Here is a 13773-nt window from a genome sequence, read left to right as displayed (position 1 = left end):
TTGTGTGCGAGGCCACATGTGATTGTGCAAGGCCACACATGGGTGTGCAAGGTCACACATATGCATGGAAGTCACACGTGCATGTAAGGTCACACTCACACAAGGCCACACATGATTGTGCAAAGTCACACGTGTAAGCGAGGTCACACGTGATTGTGCAAGCTCACACATGCGTGTGCAAGGTCACATGCGTGTGCATGGAGGCCACACACATGCACAGAGGCCACGTGTACAAGCCAGGTCACACTCTTGCAAGGCCACCTGTGATTGTGCAAGGCCACCCGTGGCTGTGCGTGCTCACACGCGCGTGCCCCCCCCCAGGTGCTGGACGTGCTGTGCTCACTGTGCGTGTGCAACGCGGTGGCCGTGCGCTCCAACCAGAACCTCATCACCGAGAACCTGCTGCCACGGCGCGACCTGCTGCTGCAGACGGGGCTGGTCAACTACGTCACCAGGTGGGGGGCCTGGGGGGGGCCAGGGGGTCCTGGGGGGGTCCTGGGGGGGTCCTGGGGGGCTTTTGGGGGTCCGGGGGGGGTTCTGGAGGGGTCTTGGGGGGGTCCTGGGGGGGTCCTGGGGGGATTGGGGGGGGTCCTGGGGGGATTGGGGGGGGTCCTGGGGGGATTGGGGGGGGGTCCTGGGGGGCTTCTTGGGGGTCCTGAGGGTCCTGGGGGGGTCCTGGGGGGATTGGGGGGGGTCCTGGGGGGCTTCTTGGGGGTCCTGGGGGGCTTGGGGAGGGTCCTGGGGGGCTTCTTGGGGGTCCGGGGGGGTTCCTGGGGGGCTTGGGGGGGTTTGCGAGGGGTTCTTGTGGGGTCTAAGAGGGGTTTGGAGGGTCTTGGCTGGGGCTTGGGAGGGTCCTGGGGGGTCCTGGGGGGGTCCTGGGGGGCTTGGAGAAGTCCTGGGGCATCCTGGAGCATCTCAAGGGGGTCCTGGGGGGGGGTCTTGGTGGTCCTGGGCGGGGTTTGGAGGGTCTTGGGGTGCTCCTGGGGGGTCCTGGGGCTCCTCCTGGGGGTCTCGGGGTGCTGCTGGGGGTCTTGGGGGTGCCCTTGGAGAGCTCCTGGGGATCTCGGGGTGCTGCTGGGGGTCTCGGGGCTCTTCCTGGGGGGTCTTGGGGTGCTCCTGGGGGGTCTCAGGGTGCCTCTGGCGGTCTCGGGGTGCTCCTGGGGGGTCTTGGAGCTCCTCCTGGGGGTACTTTTGGGGGGTCTCAAGGTGCTTCTGGGGGGTCTCGGGGTGCTCCTGGTGGTCTCGGGGTGCCGCCGGGGGTCTCGGGCTCCTCCTGGGGGGTCTCAGGGTGCTTCTAGGGGATCTTGGGGCTCCTCCTGGTGGTCTCAGGGTGCTCCTGGTGGTCTCGGGGTGCCGCCGGGGGTCTCGGGCTCCTCCTGGGGGGTCTCAGGGTGCTTCTAGGGGATCTTGGGGCTCCTCCTGGTGGTCTCAGGGTGCTCCTGGTGGTCTCGGGGTGCCGCCGGGGGTCTCGGGCTCCTCCTGGGGGGTCTCAGGGTGCTTCTAGGGGATTTTGGGGCTCCTCCTGGGGGGGTCTCGGGGTGCTGCTGGGGGTCTCAGGATGCTCCTGGTGGTCTCGGGGTGCTCCTGGTGGTCTTGGGTTGCCACCGGGGGTCTCGGGGCGCCCCTCACCCCCCCCCCATCCCCGCAGCGTGCGCCCCAACATCTTCCTGGGCACGCACGCGGGCTCGACGCAGTTTCCCCGCTGGTATTTCGAGGTGCTGGTGGAGGAGGCGCTGCCGTTCGCCACGGCGCAGGCCACGCACCTGCGGGTGGGCTGGGCCATGGCGGGGGGCTACAGCCCCTACCCGGGGGGCGGCGAGGGCTGGGGGGGCAACGGCGCCGGCGACGACCTCTACTCCTTCGCCTTCGACGGCCTCCACCTCTGGGCAGGTACCCGGCCTCTTCTTCCTCCTCTTCCTCCTCTTCTTCTTCATCTTCCTCCTCCATCCTCATCTTCATCCTCTGTCCTCCTCATCTTCATCCTCCTCGGTCCTCCTTTGGCCTCCACCCTCCTCCTCCTCCTCTTCCTCCGTCCTCCCTTTCTCCATCTTCATCCTCTGTCCTTCATCCTCCTTCCTCTTCCTCATCTTCCTCCTCCTCCTCCATCCTCTGTCCTTCTCCTTCATCCTCTTCCTCCACCCTCCATCCTCCTCCTCGTCCTTCATCCTCCTTCATCCTTCATCTTCCTCGTCCTCCTCCTTCATCCTCTGCCCTCCTTGTCTTCATCGTCCCCCTCCTTCATCCTCCACCCTCTTCATCTTCATCCTCCTCATCCTTTGTCCTCCTCCTCTGTGCTCTACCTCTGTCCCCCTCCATCTTCATCCTCTGTCCTCCATCCTCCTCCTCCTTCATCCTCCTTCCTCATCCTCCTCCTCTGTCCTTTGTCTTCCTCCTCCATCCTCTTCCTCCATCTTCCTCCGTCCTCCTCCTCCTTCATCCTCCCTCATCTTCCTCCTCCTCCTCCATCCTTTGTCCTCCTTTGTCCTCCTTCCTTCCTCCTCCATCCTCCTCCTCCTTCACCCCCCACTCTCCTCGTCCTTCATCCTCCATTGTCTTCCTCCGTCCTCCTCCTCCTTCATCCTCCTTCCTCATCCTCCTCCTCTGTCCTTTGTCCTCCTCCTCCATCCTCTTCCTCCATCTTCCTCCGCCCTCCTCCTCCTTCCTCCCCCACCCTCCTCATCCCCCACCAATATTTTTTTCTCCCCCCCCCCAGGGGGGGTGGCGCGCGCGGTGGCGTCCCCCCAGCAGCACTTGCTGTCGGGGGGGGACGTGGTGAGCTGCTGCCTGGACCTGGGGGTGCCCAGCATCTCCTTCCGCCTCAACGGCTGCCCCGTGCAGGGGATGTTCGAGAACTTCAACCTGGACGCCCTCTTCTTCCCCGTCGTCAGCTTCTCGGCCGGCGTCAAGTGAGGGGCCGGGGGGCCTGGGGAGGGGGGATATGGGGGGGTGGTGTGGGGCTGGGGGTTCTGGGGGGGTGGTGTGGGGGTGGTGTGGGGCTGGGGATGCTTTGTAAGGGATGCTGTGGGTCTGGGGATGGTGCATAGGGGGTACCATGGGGCAGCTATGGGGCTGGGGATGCTGCATGAGGGCTGCTATGGGGCTGGGAATGGTTTATAGGGGATGCTATGAGGCTGCTGTGGGGCTGGGGAGGATGCTATGGGGCTGCTATGGGGCTGAGGATGCTGCATGGGGGTGATGTGGGGCTGAGGATGCTGTATAGGGGATGCTATAGGGCTGGGGATGATGCATAGGGGGCACCATGGGGCAGCTATGGGGCTGGAATGGTTTATAAGGGATGCTGTGGGGCTGGGGATGGTGTATAGGGCATGCTATGGGGCTGAGGATGCTGCATGGGGGTGATGTGGGGCTGGGGATGGTTTATAAGAGATGCTATGGGGCTGCTATGGGGCTGGGGATGCTGTATAGGGGATGCTATGGGGCTGCTATGGGGCTGGGAATGGTTTATAGGGGATGCTATGGGGCTGCTATGGGGCTGGGAATGGTTTATAGGGGATGCTATGGGGCAGCTATGGGGCTGGGAATGCTTTATAAGGGATGCTGTGGGGCTGGGGATGGTGTATAGGGCATGCTATGGGGCTGGGGATGCTGCATGAGGGCTGCTATGGGGCTGGGAATGGTTTATAGGGGATGCTATGGGGCTGCTATGGGGCTGAGGATGCTGCATGGGGGTGATGTGGGGCTGGGGATGCTGTATAGGGGATGCTATGGGGCAGGGAGTGGTTTATAGGGGATGCTATGGGGCAGCTATGGGGCTGGGAATGCTTTATAAGGGCTGCTGTGGGGCTGGGGAGGATGCTATGGGGCTGCTGTGGGGCTGGGGGTGCCACACTGGGGCTATTTAATCCTGGGGGGGGGTTGGATTCCCATGGGACCACCCAGTTTACACCCACCCCCTTTGCACCTTGGTGGGGGGGGGGGCTTTGGGGCAAACACCCCCAGGGGGGATCCCACAGCGGGGTGACGACCCCCGCCCCATATCCCTTCTCCCCCTTGCCCCCAGGCTGCGGTTCCTGCTGGGGGGTCGCCACGGGGCCTTCCAGTTCCTGCCCCCCCCCGGGTACTCGCCCTGCGCCGAGGCGCTGCTGCCCCGCGAGCGGCTGCGCCTGGAGCCCATCAAAGCCTACGGGGGGCACGGGCCCGGCGCCCGCTGCCTCCTGGGGCCCACCGAGGCCCTGCCCCACACCGCGTTCACCCCCTGCCCCGTGGATACCATGCAGGTTTGGGGGGGGGGTGATGGGGGGGGTGATGGGGGGCTGGGGGGCTTGGGAAGGGGGACTGGGGGGCTGGGAGGGTTGGGGAGGGTGTTGGGGGGTTTGGGGAGGGGGCTGGACGGTTGGGGAGGGGGGAATGGGGGAAATGGGGAGGGGGTCTGGGGGGCTTGGGGATAAGATTTGGGGGCTGGGGGGCTTGGGGACGCTCAGGGGATGGGGTTGGGTGTGGGGGGGACGCTCAGGGGATGGGGTTGGGTGTGGGGGGGTTTGGGGTCGGGGTCACTTGGGGTCACTCGGGGTCACTCGGGGACACTCTGGGGTGGGATTTGGGTGCTGGGGGGGCTTCGGGCTCTGTTGCACGGAGAGGCCTTGGGGTGCTCAGCCAGGGCAGGAGAGGGGAGGGGGCTTTGTCACTGCCCCCCCATACCCGAGGGTATTTTTGGGGTCCCTCTGACCGTTGCCCCCCCCCCCCCAGATCGTGCTGCCCCCCCACCTGGAGCGCATCCGCGAGAAGCTGGCCGAGAACATCCACGAGCTCTGGGCCCTCACCCGCATCGAGCAGGGCTGGACCTACGGCCCCGTGAGTGCCCCCCCCCAAAAAAAACAACACCCTAAACCCCCCCCCCCAACCCTTTTTAACCCCCCCCGGTGTCCCCCCCCCAGGTCCGTGACGACAACCAGCGCCTGCACCCCTGCCTGCTCGACTTCCACAGCCTCCCCGAGCCCGAGCGCAACTACAACCTGCAGATGTCCGGGGAGACCCTCAAGTGAGGGGGAGTCCTAGGGGCTGGGGGGGGGCAGGGATGGTGTTTTGGGGTCCCCCCCCGCTGATATTTGGGTTTATCCCCCCCCCAGGACGCTGCTGGCGCTGGGCTGCCACGTGGGCATGGCCGACGAGAAGGCGGAGGAGAACCTGAGGAAGATCAAGCTGCCCAAGACGTAGGGGCGCTGGGGGGGGTCCCCAAATTGGGGGGGGGGCAATGGGGTCTTTAATTAGAGGGGGGGACCCCTTTGGGGTATGGGTTTGGCGGGGCGGCCTTTAGGGGTCTTTGATTTGGGGGCAACCCTTTGGGGAATGGGTCTGGGAGGGGTCCTTGGTGGGGTCTCCAAATTGGGGGGGTCCCCGTTTGGGTTCCCATTTTGGGGGGTCTTTGGTGGGGTCTCGTTTGGGGGGGGTCCCCATTCGGGGTCTCCTTTTGGGGTATCCCCATTTGGGGTCTCATTTTGGGAATCCCCATATGGGTCTCCAACTGGGGGGGTCCAATTTGGGTTCCCATTTCAGACGGGTTCCCTGGCAGGGTCCCCAACTGGGGGGTCCCCATTTGGGTTCCCATTTTGGGGTGTCCTTGGTGGGTCTCATTTTGGGGTATCCCCATTTGGGTTCCCCATTTGGGGTATCCCCATTTGGGCTCTCATTTTGGGGGTCCCCAATTGGGGGAGGTCCAATTTGGCTTCCCATTTCAGATGGGTTCCCTGGCAGGGTCTCCAACTGGGGGGTCTCCATTTGGGTTCCCATTTTGGGGTGTCCTCGGTGGGATCTAATTTTTGGGGTGTCCCCATTCGGGTGCCCCCCCCCCCCAGGTACGTGATGTCCAACGGCTACAAGCCGGCCCCCCTGGACCTGGCGCACGTGCGGCTGACAGCCGGCGCAGCTGACGCTGGTCGATCGCCTGGCCGAGAACGCGCACAACGTGTGGGCGCGCGACCGCGTGCAGCAGGGATGGACCTACAGCATCGTGCAGGTGGGGGGTCCCCAAAGCCCCCCCGTGTCCCCCCCGTGTCCCCCCGGTGACCCCCGGTGTCCCCACGGTGACCCCGTGGCCCCCGGTGTCCGCCGCCGTCTCCCCCGTGCGCACGGCGGCGGTGGCCACGATTGCCCCGGCATCGCTGCGCCCGTGGTGGTGTTCCCAGTATTCCCAGTATTCCCAGTGTCCCCATGTCCCTGGTGTTCCCAGTGCTCCCAGTATTCCCAGTGTCCCCATGTCCCGGTGTCCCATGTCCCTGGTGTTCCCAGTGCTCCCAGTATTTCCCAGTGTCCCATGTCCCTGTGTTCCCAGTGTTCCCAGTGCTCCCAGTATTCCCAGTGTCCCCATGTCCCCGTGCCCTCACTGCAGGACATCAAGAACAAGCGCAACCCGCGGCTGGTGCCCTACAACCTCCTGGACGAGCGCACCAAGAAGACCAACAGGGACAGCCTGTGCGAGGCCGTGCGCACCCTCATCGGCTACGGATACAACATCGAGCCCCCGACCAGGAGAGCCGTGAGCACTGGGGGCACTGGGAGGGACTGGGAGGGACTGGGAGGGACTGGGGGCCTTTGGGGGGTGCTGACGCCCCTGTGCCCCAGCCGCCCAGGGGGTGCCGCGGGGGCGCCCCGACAAGATGCGCATCTTCCGCGCCGAGCGCAGCTACGCGGTGCGCAGCGGGAAGTGGTACTTCGAGTTCGAGGCCGTCACCACCGGCGAGATGCGCGTGGGATGGGCCCGGCCCCACGTGCGCCCCGACATCGAGCTGGGCGCCGACGAGCTGGCCTACGTCTTCAACGGGCACCGAGTGAGACCCCCCCACTGACCCCTATCGCACCCATATCGCCCTCTATCGCCCCCTATCGCACCCCTATCGCCCCTTATCGCCCCTTATTACACCCCTATCGCCCATTATTTATCCTCCAGCGCCCTCTATCGTCCACTATCGCCTTCTATTGCTCCTCTATCGCCCCCTATCGGACCCCTATTGCCTCCTATTGACCATTATTGCTCCTCTATCGCCCCCTATCGCCCTTTAATCCTCCTCTATCGCCCCCTATCGCCCCTTCTTGCACCTCTGTCACCCCCTGTCGCCCCCTCTCGCCTACCGGGGAGGGCCGACGTGGGTGCCCCCCATCCCCACAGGCGCAGCGCTGGCACGTGGGCAGTGAGCCGTTCGGGCGGACGTGGCAGGCGGGCGACGTGGTGGGCTGCATGATCGACCTGGCCGAGAGCCACATCACCTTCACGCTCAACGGCGAGGTGCTCATCAGCGACGCCGGCTCCGAGGTGGCCTTCAAGGACTTTGAAGTGGGCGAGGGTGAGCGCCGCCTGATAACGGCCCCCCCACCCCTCCACCCTCATGTCATGATCCCCATATATCGCGACCTCCCCCAATATATCGTAACCTCCCTCCCATGTATTGCGATGCCCCCTGTATATTGTGACCTCCCCCCCATATATCACAACACCCCTTGTATATTGCGACTCCCTACCCGTATATCACGACTCCCCATGCATATATCACGACCTTCCCCCATATATCACAACTCCCTACCCATATATCGCGATGTCCCCCCATATATCATGACCTCCCCCCATATATCGCGGCTTCCCACCCATATATCGCGACTTCCCACCCATATATCGCGACCTCCTCCTGTATATCATGACTCCCTACCCATATATCGCAATGTCCCCCCATATATCGCGACTCCCCACCCATATATCGTGACTCCCCACCCATATATCACGACCCCCCCTGTATATCGCGACTCCCTACCCATATATCGCGACTCCCCACCCATATATCGCGACTCCCCACCCATATATCGTGACGCCTCCTGTATATCGCGACTCCCTACCCATATATCGTGACGCCCCCTGTATATCGCGACTCCCCACCCATATATCGCGACGCCCCCTGTCTGTCACGACACCCCCCTCATGTCGCGACGCCCCCAGGCTTCGTGCCGGTGTGCAGCCTGGGCCTGGAGCAGGTGGGGCGGCTGAACCTGGGCCAGGACGTGGGCAGCCTGCGCTTCTTCACCATCTGCGGGCTGCAGGAGGGCTTCGAGCCCTTCGCCATCAACACCAAGCGCCCGCTCACCCTCTGGTTCAGCAAGAGCCTGCCCCAGTTCGCCCCCGTGCCCCCCGACCACCCCCAGCTCGAGGTCAGCGCCCCCCCCGGGGCTGGGGGGATCGTGGGGGGGTGGTGTGGGGGGCTGGGGGCACCCCGATACCTGAGGGGGGATTGGGGGGTCCCTATTGGGGTCCCCAATACCTGCGGGGGGATGGGGGGGTCCCTAATGGGGTCCCCATTGCCTGGGGGGTCCTATGGTGGGGGGATGCGTGTCCCTGGGTGCTCCCCAACACCTTTGGGGTCCTAATATTGGGGTCCCAATACCTGGGGGGGGGGTGCATGTCCCTATGGGGTCCCCAACACCTCTGTGGGGTGCCCAACACCCCCAGATCCCTATGGGGGGGGTGCCACCCACCCTCACCCCCTGCCCGCGCCGTGACCCCGTGTCCCCATTTGGGGGGGGGTCCCCACAGGTGACGCGGATGGACGGGACGGTGGACGCCCCCCCCTGCCTGCGGCTGTCCCGCCGTGCCCCCGGCCCCCCCGCCTCCCCCCCCGAGCTGCTGTTCCTGCGCCTCAGCCTCCCGGTGCAATTCCACCCCCGCTTCCGCTGCCCCCCCGGCACCACCCCCCTGCCCCAAGCCCCCCCCGAGCCCCCCGACGACGCCGGCCTCGAGCCCCTCTCCGAATTCGAGCGCCTCCGACGCTCGGCCGGCGCCCGACCCCCCGAGGGCGAAGGGGAGGGCGAGAAGCCCCCCGGGGGGGGCGCCCCCACCACCCCGGCGCCCCCCCCTCGCGAACAACCCCGGGGGGAGAACGAGAAGGACGCGGCCACCGAGAAGGGCAAGACCCGGAGGGGGTGAGTTTATGGGGGGGGGGGACCCCATGGGTACCCCCTTGGGGGTCCTGGGGGGTGGCGGGTGCCCCAATAACCCCCCCCCCCCGGGGTCTGTGTCCCCCCCCCCCCCCCCAGGTTTCTGTTCAAGGCCAGGAAGACGCCGTTCGCGCCCCCCCCGGCCGTGCCCACCGTCCCCCGCCTGGAGGAGGACGTGGTCCCCGACGAGCGCGACGACCCCGAGGTCATCATGAACACCACCACGGTACGGGGGCGGGCGCCCCCCCCCCCCCCCAAAATCCCCCATGGACCCCCCATGGACCCCCCATGGACCCCAACCCTCCCTTCTGCCCCCCTCCCCCCAAATCCCGTGTCCCCGTGGTCCCCATCCCTGTGCCACCACGTCCCATTCCCGTGTCCCCATCTTGTTCCCATCTCCCCATGGTCCCCATCCCTTTGTCCCTGTCCCCATGGTCCCCATCCCTTTGTCCCCATCCCTTTGTCCCTGTCCCCATGGTCCCCATCCCAACCCTTTAATCCCTGTCCCTATTCCTGCATACATCCCTGTCCCTTTGTCCCTGTCCCTTCCTCCTTGTCCCCATGGTCCCCATCCCTTCAACCCCATCCCAACCCTTTAATCCCTGTCCCCATAATCCCAGTGGTCCCCAAACCTTTCCCCATGGTCCCCATCCCTTTGTCCCTGTCCCTTTTGTCCCTGTCCCCATGGTCCCAGTGGTCCCCAGCCCTTTAACCTTGTCCCCAAGGTCCCTGTCCCTTCGTCCCCATGATCCCCATCCCTTTGTCCCCATCCCCACGGTCCCCACCCCTTCCCCATCCCTTTTCCCCCCGGGGGTGCCCCCCCCCCGCGGCCCCCCCGCAGCCCCCCCGTGTCCCCGCAGTACTACTACTCGGTGCGGATCTTCGCGGGGCAGGAGCCCTCGAGCGTCTGGGTGGGGTGGGTGACCCCCGACTACCACCAGCACGACCCCGCCTTCGACCTCTCGCGCGTGCGCACCGTCACCGTCACCATGGGCGATGACAAGGGCAACGTGCACGACAGGTGGGGGGGCCGGGGGGGCTGGGGGGGCTTCAGGGGGCTGGGGGTGTTGGGGGGGACACTGGGGGGCTGGGGACATTGGGGGGACACTAGGGGGGGTGGGGGACATGGGGGGACACCAAGGGGCTGGGGACATGGGGATATTGGGGGGCTGGGGATGCGGGGGGCACCCCCTATTCTCCCCCCCCCAAATGCCCCCGTTTTCCCCAAATTCCCCCAAACACCCTAATTGCTCACCCTAACACCCCCAATTCCCCCCAACACCCTCCAACACCCCTAATTTCCCCCAATTCCCCCCCCAGTTCCTCCCCAATTCCCCTAATTTCCCCCGGTTCCCCCTCCAACACCCCCAATTTCCCCCAGATCTCCCCCAATTCCCTCCCAATTCCCCCCAATTTCCCCCCAATTCCCCCCAATTCTCCCCCAACACCCCCCAAACACCCCCAATTCCCCCCCAAGCCCCCCTAGTTCCCCCCAATTCCCCCCCAATACCCCCAATTTCCCCCAAATCCCCCCTCCAACACCCCAAATTTCCCCCCTAACTCCCCCCAACCCCCCCCCCAGCATCAAGCGCAGCAACTGCTACATGGTGTGGGGGGGGGAGTTCGCCAGCAGCACCCCCCAGGCGCGCGTCAGCCACAGCGACCTGGTGATCGGCTGCCTGCTGGACCTGGCCACCGGGCTCATGACCTTCACGGCCAACGGCAAGGAGATCAACACCTTCTTCCAGGTGGGACCCCCCCCCCAAAAAAAAAAAAAACACCCCCGGGGGGGCTGCGGGCGGTGCCCCCCACCCCGCTGACCCCCCCTTTCTGCAGGTGGAGCCCAACACCAAGCTCTTCCCCGCCGTCTTCGCCCTCCCCACCAGCCAGCACGTCGTCCAGTTTGAACTGGGAAAGCTCAAGGTGCCCCCCCCGGGATCCCCGATATGGGGTGGGGTCCTTGGAGGGGGGGGGAGGTGGTTCTGGGGTCTTTTGGGGTGGTAATGGGGGGCGGTGGTGGAAGACGGGGGGTGAGGGGAGGGTCTGCAGGGGGTTTGGGGGGGGGTTGGGGAGGGTCTGGGGGGTGTTGGGGAGGTGTTGGGGGGTCTTGGGGATGTTGGAGGGGGTCTGAAGGGTTTTGGGGCGGGTTGGGGGGATCTGAGGGGTGTTGGGGGGGAGTTGGAGGGGGTCTGGGGGGAGTTGGGGGGGGTCCCTGGGATATTGGGGGGGGGTCTGTGGGGTATTGGGGGGGTCCCTGGGGTATTGGGGGGGTCTGTGGGGTATTGGGGGGGTCTGTGGGCTATCAGCGAGGGTCTGCGCACTCAGACCTGGCTCCCTGGTGCCCCCCACTCGGCTAATTGCCCCCCCCGCCCCCCCCCCAGAACATCATGCCCATCTCGGCCGCGATGTTCAGCAGCGAGCGGCGCAACGCGGAGCCGCAGTGCCCCCCCCGGCTGGCCATCCAGCTGCTGACCCCCGTCACCTGGAGCCGGATGCCCAACGAGGCGCTGGCCGTGGACACCGCGCGCATCAGCGAGCGCCACGGCTGGGCCGTGCAGTGCTCCGAACCCCTCGTCATGATGGCCCTGCACATCCCCGAGGAGAACAGGTCGGGGGCGCGCCCCCCCTCCCCAAAATCCGCCCCCCATGGGGGAGGTGGGGGTCCCGTCCTCGTGGAGTCTGGCCCTGGGGGTTCCATCCCAATGTGTCCCTATCCATGGGGTCCCCAAGTGTCCCACCCCAATGTACTCCATCCTTGGGGTCCCTAGGTGTCCCTGTCCTTGGCACCCCAAGTGTCCCATCACTGGGGTCCCCAAGTGTCCTCCCATCCCAATGTGTCCCTATCCATGGGGTCCCCAAGTGTCCTATTGCTGGGGTCCCCAAATGTCCTTTCCACTGGTGTCCCTGTCCTTAGGACCCCAAGTGTCCCATTCCTGGGGTCCCCAAATGTCCTGTCCACTGGTGTCCCTGTCCTTGGGACCCCACACATCCCATTCCTGGGGTCCCCAAGTGTCCCACCCCAAGGTGTCCTTATCTATGGGGTCCCCAAATGTCCTCTCCACTGGTGTCCCTGTCCTTGGGACCCCAAGTGTCCCATCTCTGGGGTCCCCAAGTGTCCCACCCCAAAGTTCCCCTATCCATGGGGTCCCAAGGTGTCCTTATCTATGGGGTCCCCACGTGTCCTACCCCAATGTACCCCATCCCTGGGGACCCCAGGTGCCCCTGTCCTTGGGACCCAAGTTGTCCCACCCCTAGGGTCCCCAAATGTCCCATCTCCAGGTGTCTGTGTCCTTGGGACCCCAAGTGTCCTGTCCTTGGGGTCCCCAAGTGTCCCACCCCAAAGTTCCCCTATCCATGGGGTCCCCAAATGTCCTCTCCACTGGTGTCCCTGTCCTTGGGACCCCACACATCCCATCCCTGGGGTCCTCACGTGTCCTGTCCACTGGTGTCCCACCCCAAGGTGCCCTTATCCATGGGGTCCCCAAGCACCCCCCCCATCCCTGTGATCCCCAAGCACCCCACCCTACGCACCCCACCCCAAACACCACCCCCTCACCGTGCCCCCCCGTTCCCCCCCCCGCCCCCCAAAGGTGCATCGACATCATGGAGCTGTCGGAGCGCCTGGACCTGCTGCGCTTCCAGTGGCACACGCTGAAGCTCTACTGCGCCGTCTGCGCCCTGGGCAACAACCGCGTGGCGCACGCGCTCTGCAGCCACGTGGACCAGGCGCAGCTCCTCTTCGCCATCGAGAGCCCCGAGCTGCCGGGGCCGCTGCGCGCCGGCTACTACGACCTGCTGCTGGCCATGCACCTCGACGCCGCGCAGCGCGCCCGCGCCTCCATGAGCGCCGAGTTCATCATCCCCATGACCGAGGCCACCAAGAGCATCACGCTCTTCCCCCCCGGCAGCCGCACGCCCGGCCCCCCCGGCGTGGGTCCCAGCGCCTGCCTGCGCCCCCAGCCCCATTTCGCCGAGCCCTGCTTCGTGCTGGCGGCGGGCGGCGGGCGGGCGCCACTCAGCCCCGGGGTGCCGCTGGGCGCGCTGGGTGCCCGCGCCATCCGCATGCTGGCCGAGGCGGTGGCCGGGGGGGGGGCCCCACGCCCGGGACCCCGTGGGGGGCAGCGTGGAGTTCCAGCTGGTGCCGGTGCTGAAGCTGGTGTCGGCGCTGCTGGCCGTGGGCGCGCTGGGGGACGCCGACGTGCGCCGCGTCCTGCGCATGATCGAGCCCCGCGTCTTCGGGGAGCCCAAAAAGGAGGCGGCCGGCGAGGAGGAGGAGGAGGAGGAGGAAGAAAAGAAGGATGAGGAAGACGAGGAGGAGGCGAGGAAGAAGGCGATTGAGGCCGGAGAGCTGGAGGAGGAGGAGGAGGAGGATGAGGGGCTGGAGGAAGGGCTGCTGCAGATGAAGCTGCCCGAGTCGGTCAAGCTGCAGGTGAGGGGGGCCCTACCCAAGGGGGGGGGTCCTTGGGGTGCTGTGCCCCCCCCCCCGCTGACGCTGCGTCCGCAGATGTGCAACCTGCTGCAGTACTTCTGCGACCGGGAGCTGCAGCACCGCGTGGAGGCCATCGTGGCCTTCTCGGAGCGCCACGTGGAGCGGCTGCAGCGCGACCAGCGCCGCCGCTACGGGCAGCTGATGCGGGCGCTCACCATGTCGGCCGCCGAGACCGCGCGGCGCACGCGGGAGTTCCGGTCGCCCCCCCAGGAACAGGTGACCCCCCCCCCCGGCCCGGGGACGCGCACGGGAAATGGGGACGGGGATGGGGACACCCATGGGGACATGGATGGGAAATGGGGACGGGGATGGGGCCGTGCACGAGGACGCGCCCAAGGCCATGGTGGGAG

General features: G+C 66.1%; 1 protein-coding gene across 1 annotated transcript in view; it reads left to right on the top strand.

The window, feature by feature from the left end:
* Positions 1-267: 267 nt before the first annotated feature.
* LOC137849136 (ryanodine receptor 1-like) overlaps positions 268-13773 on the top strand; it is a gene marked incomplete at both ends in the record, with an annotated part of 33666 nt that continues 20160 nt past the window's right edge. Inside the window, 23 exon segments of the mRNA XM_068668624.1 lie at positions 268-455; positions 1649-1890; positions 2714-2906; positions 4022-4238; positions 4708-4812; positions 4896-4999; positions 5088-5171; positions 5814-5874; positions 5876-5974; positions 6347-6479; positions 6482-6493; positions 6580-6785; positions 7124-7298; positions 7943-8151; positions 8534-8919; positions 9034-9160; positions 9795-9955; positions 10517-10682; positions 10771-10857; positions 11316-11542; positions 12525-13017; positions 13019-13363; positions 13439-13639. Of these exon segments, the coding sequence (XP_068524725.1) occupies positions 268-455; positions 1649-1890; positions 2714-2906; positions 4022-4238; positions 4708-4812; positions 4896-4999; positions 5088-5171; positions 5814-5874; positions 5876-5974; positions 6347-6479; positions 6482-6493; positions 6580-6785; positions 7124-7298; positions 7943-8151; positions 8534-8919; positions 9034-9160; positions 9795-9955; positions 10517-10682; positions 10771-10857; positions 11316-11542; positions 12525-13017; positions 13019-13363; positions 13439-13639 (4221 nt within the window).

Source organism: Anas acuta, unplaced genomic scaffold, assembly GCF_963932015.1.
Source record: "Anas acuta unplaced genomic scaffold, bAnaAcu1.1 SCAFFOLD_346, whole genome shotgun sequence".
Classification (NCBI taxonomy): Eukaryota; Metazoa; Chordata; class Aves; order Anseriformes; family Anatidae; genus Anas; species Anas acuta.
The sequence above is the reverse complement of the archived record's forward strand: the minus strand, read 5'-3'. Positions and strand labels throughout refer to the sequence as shown.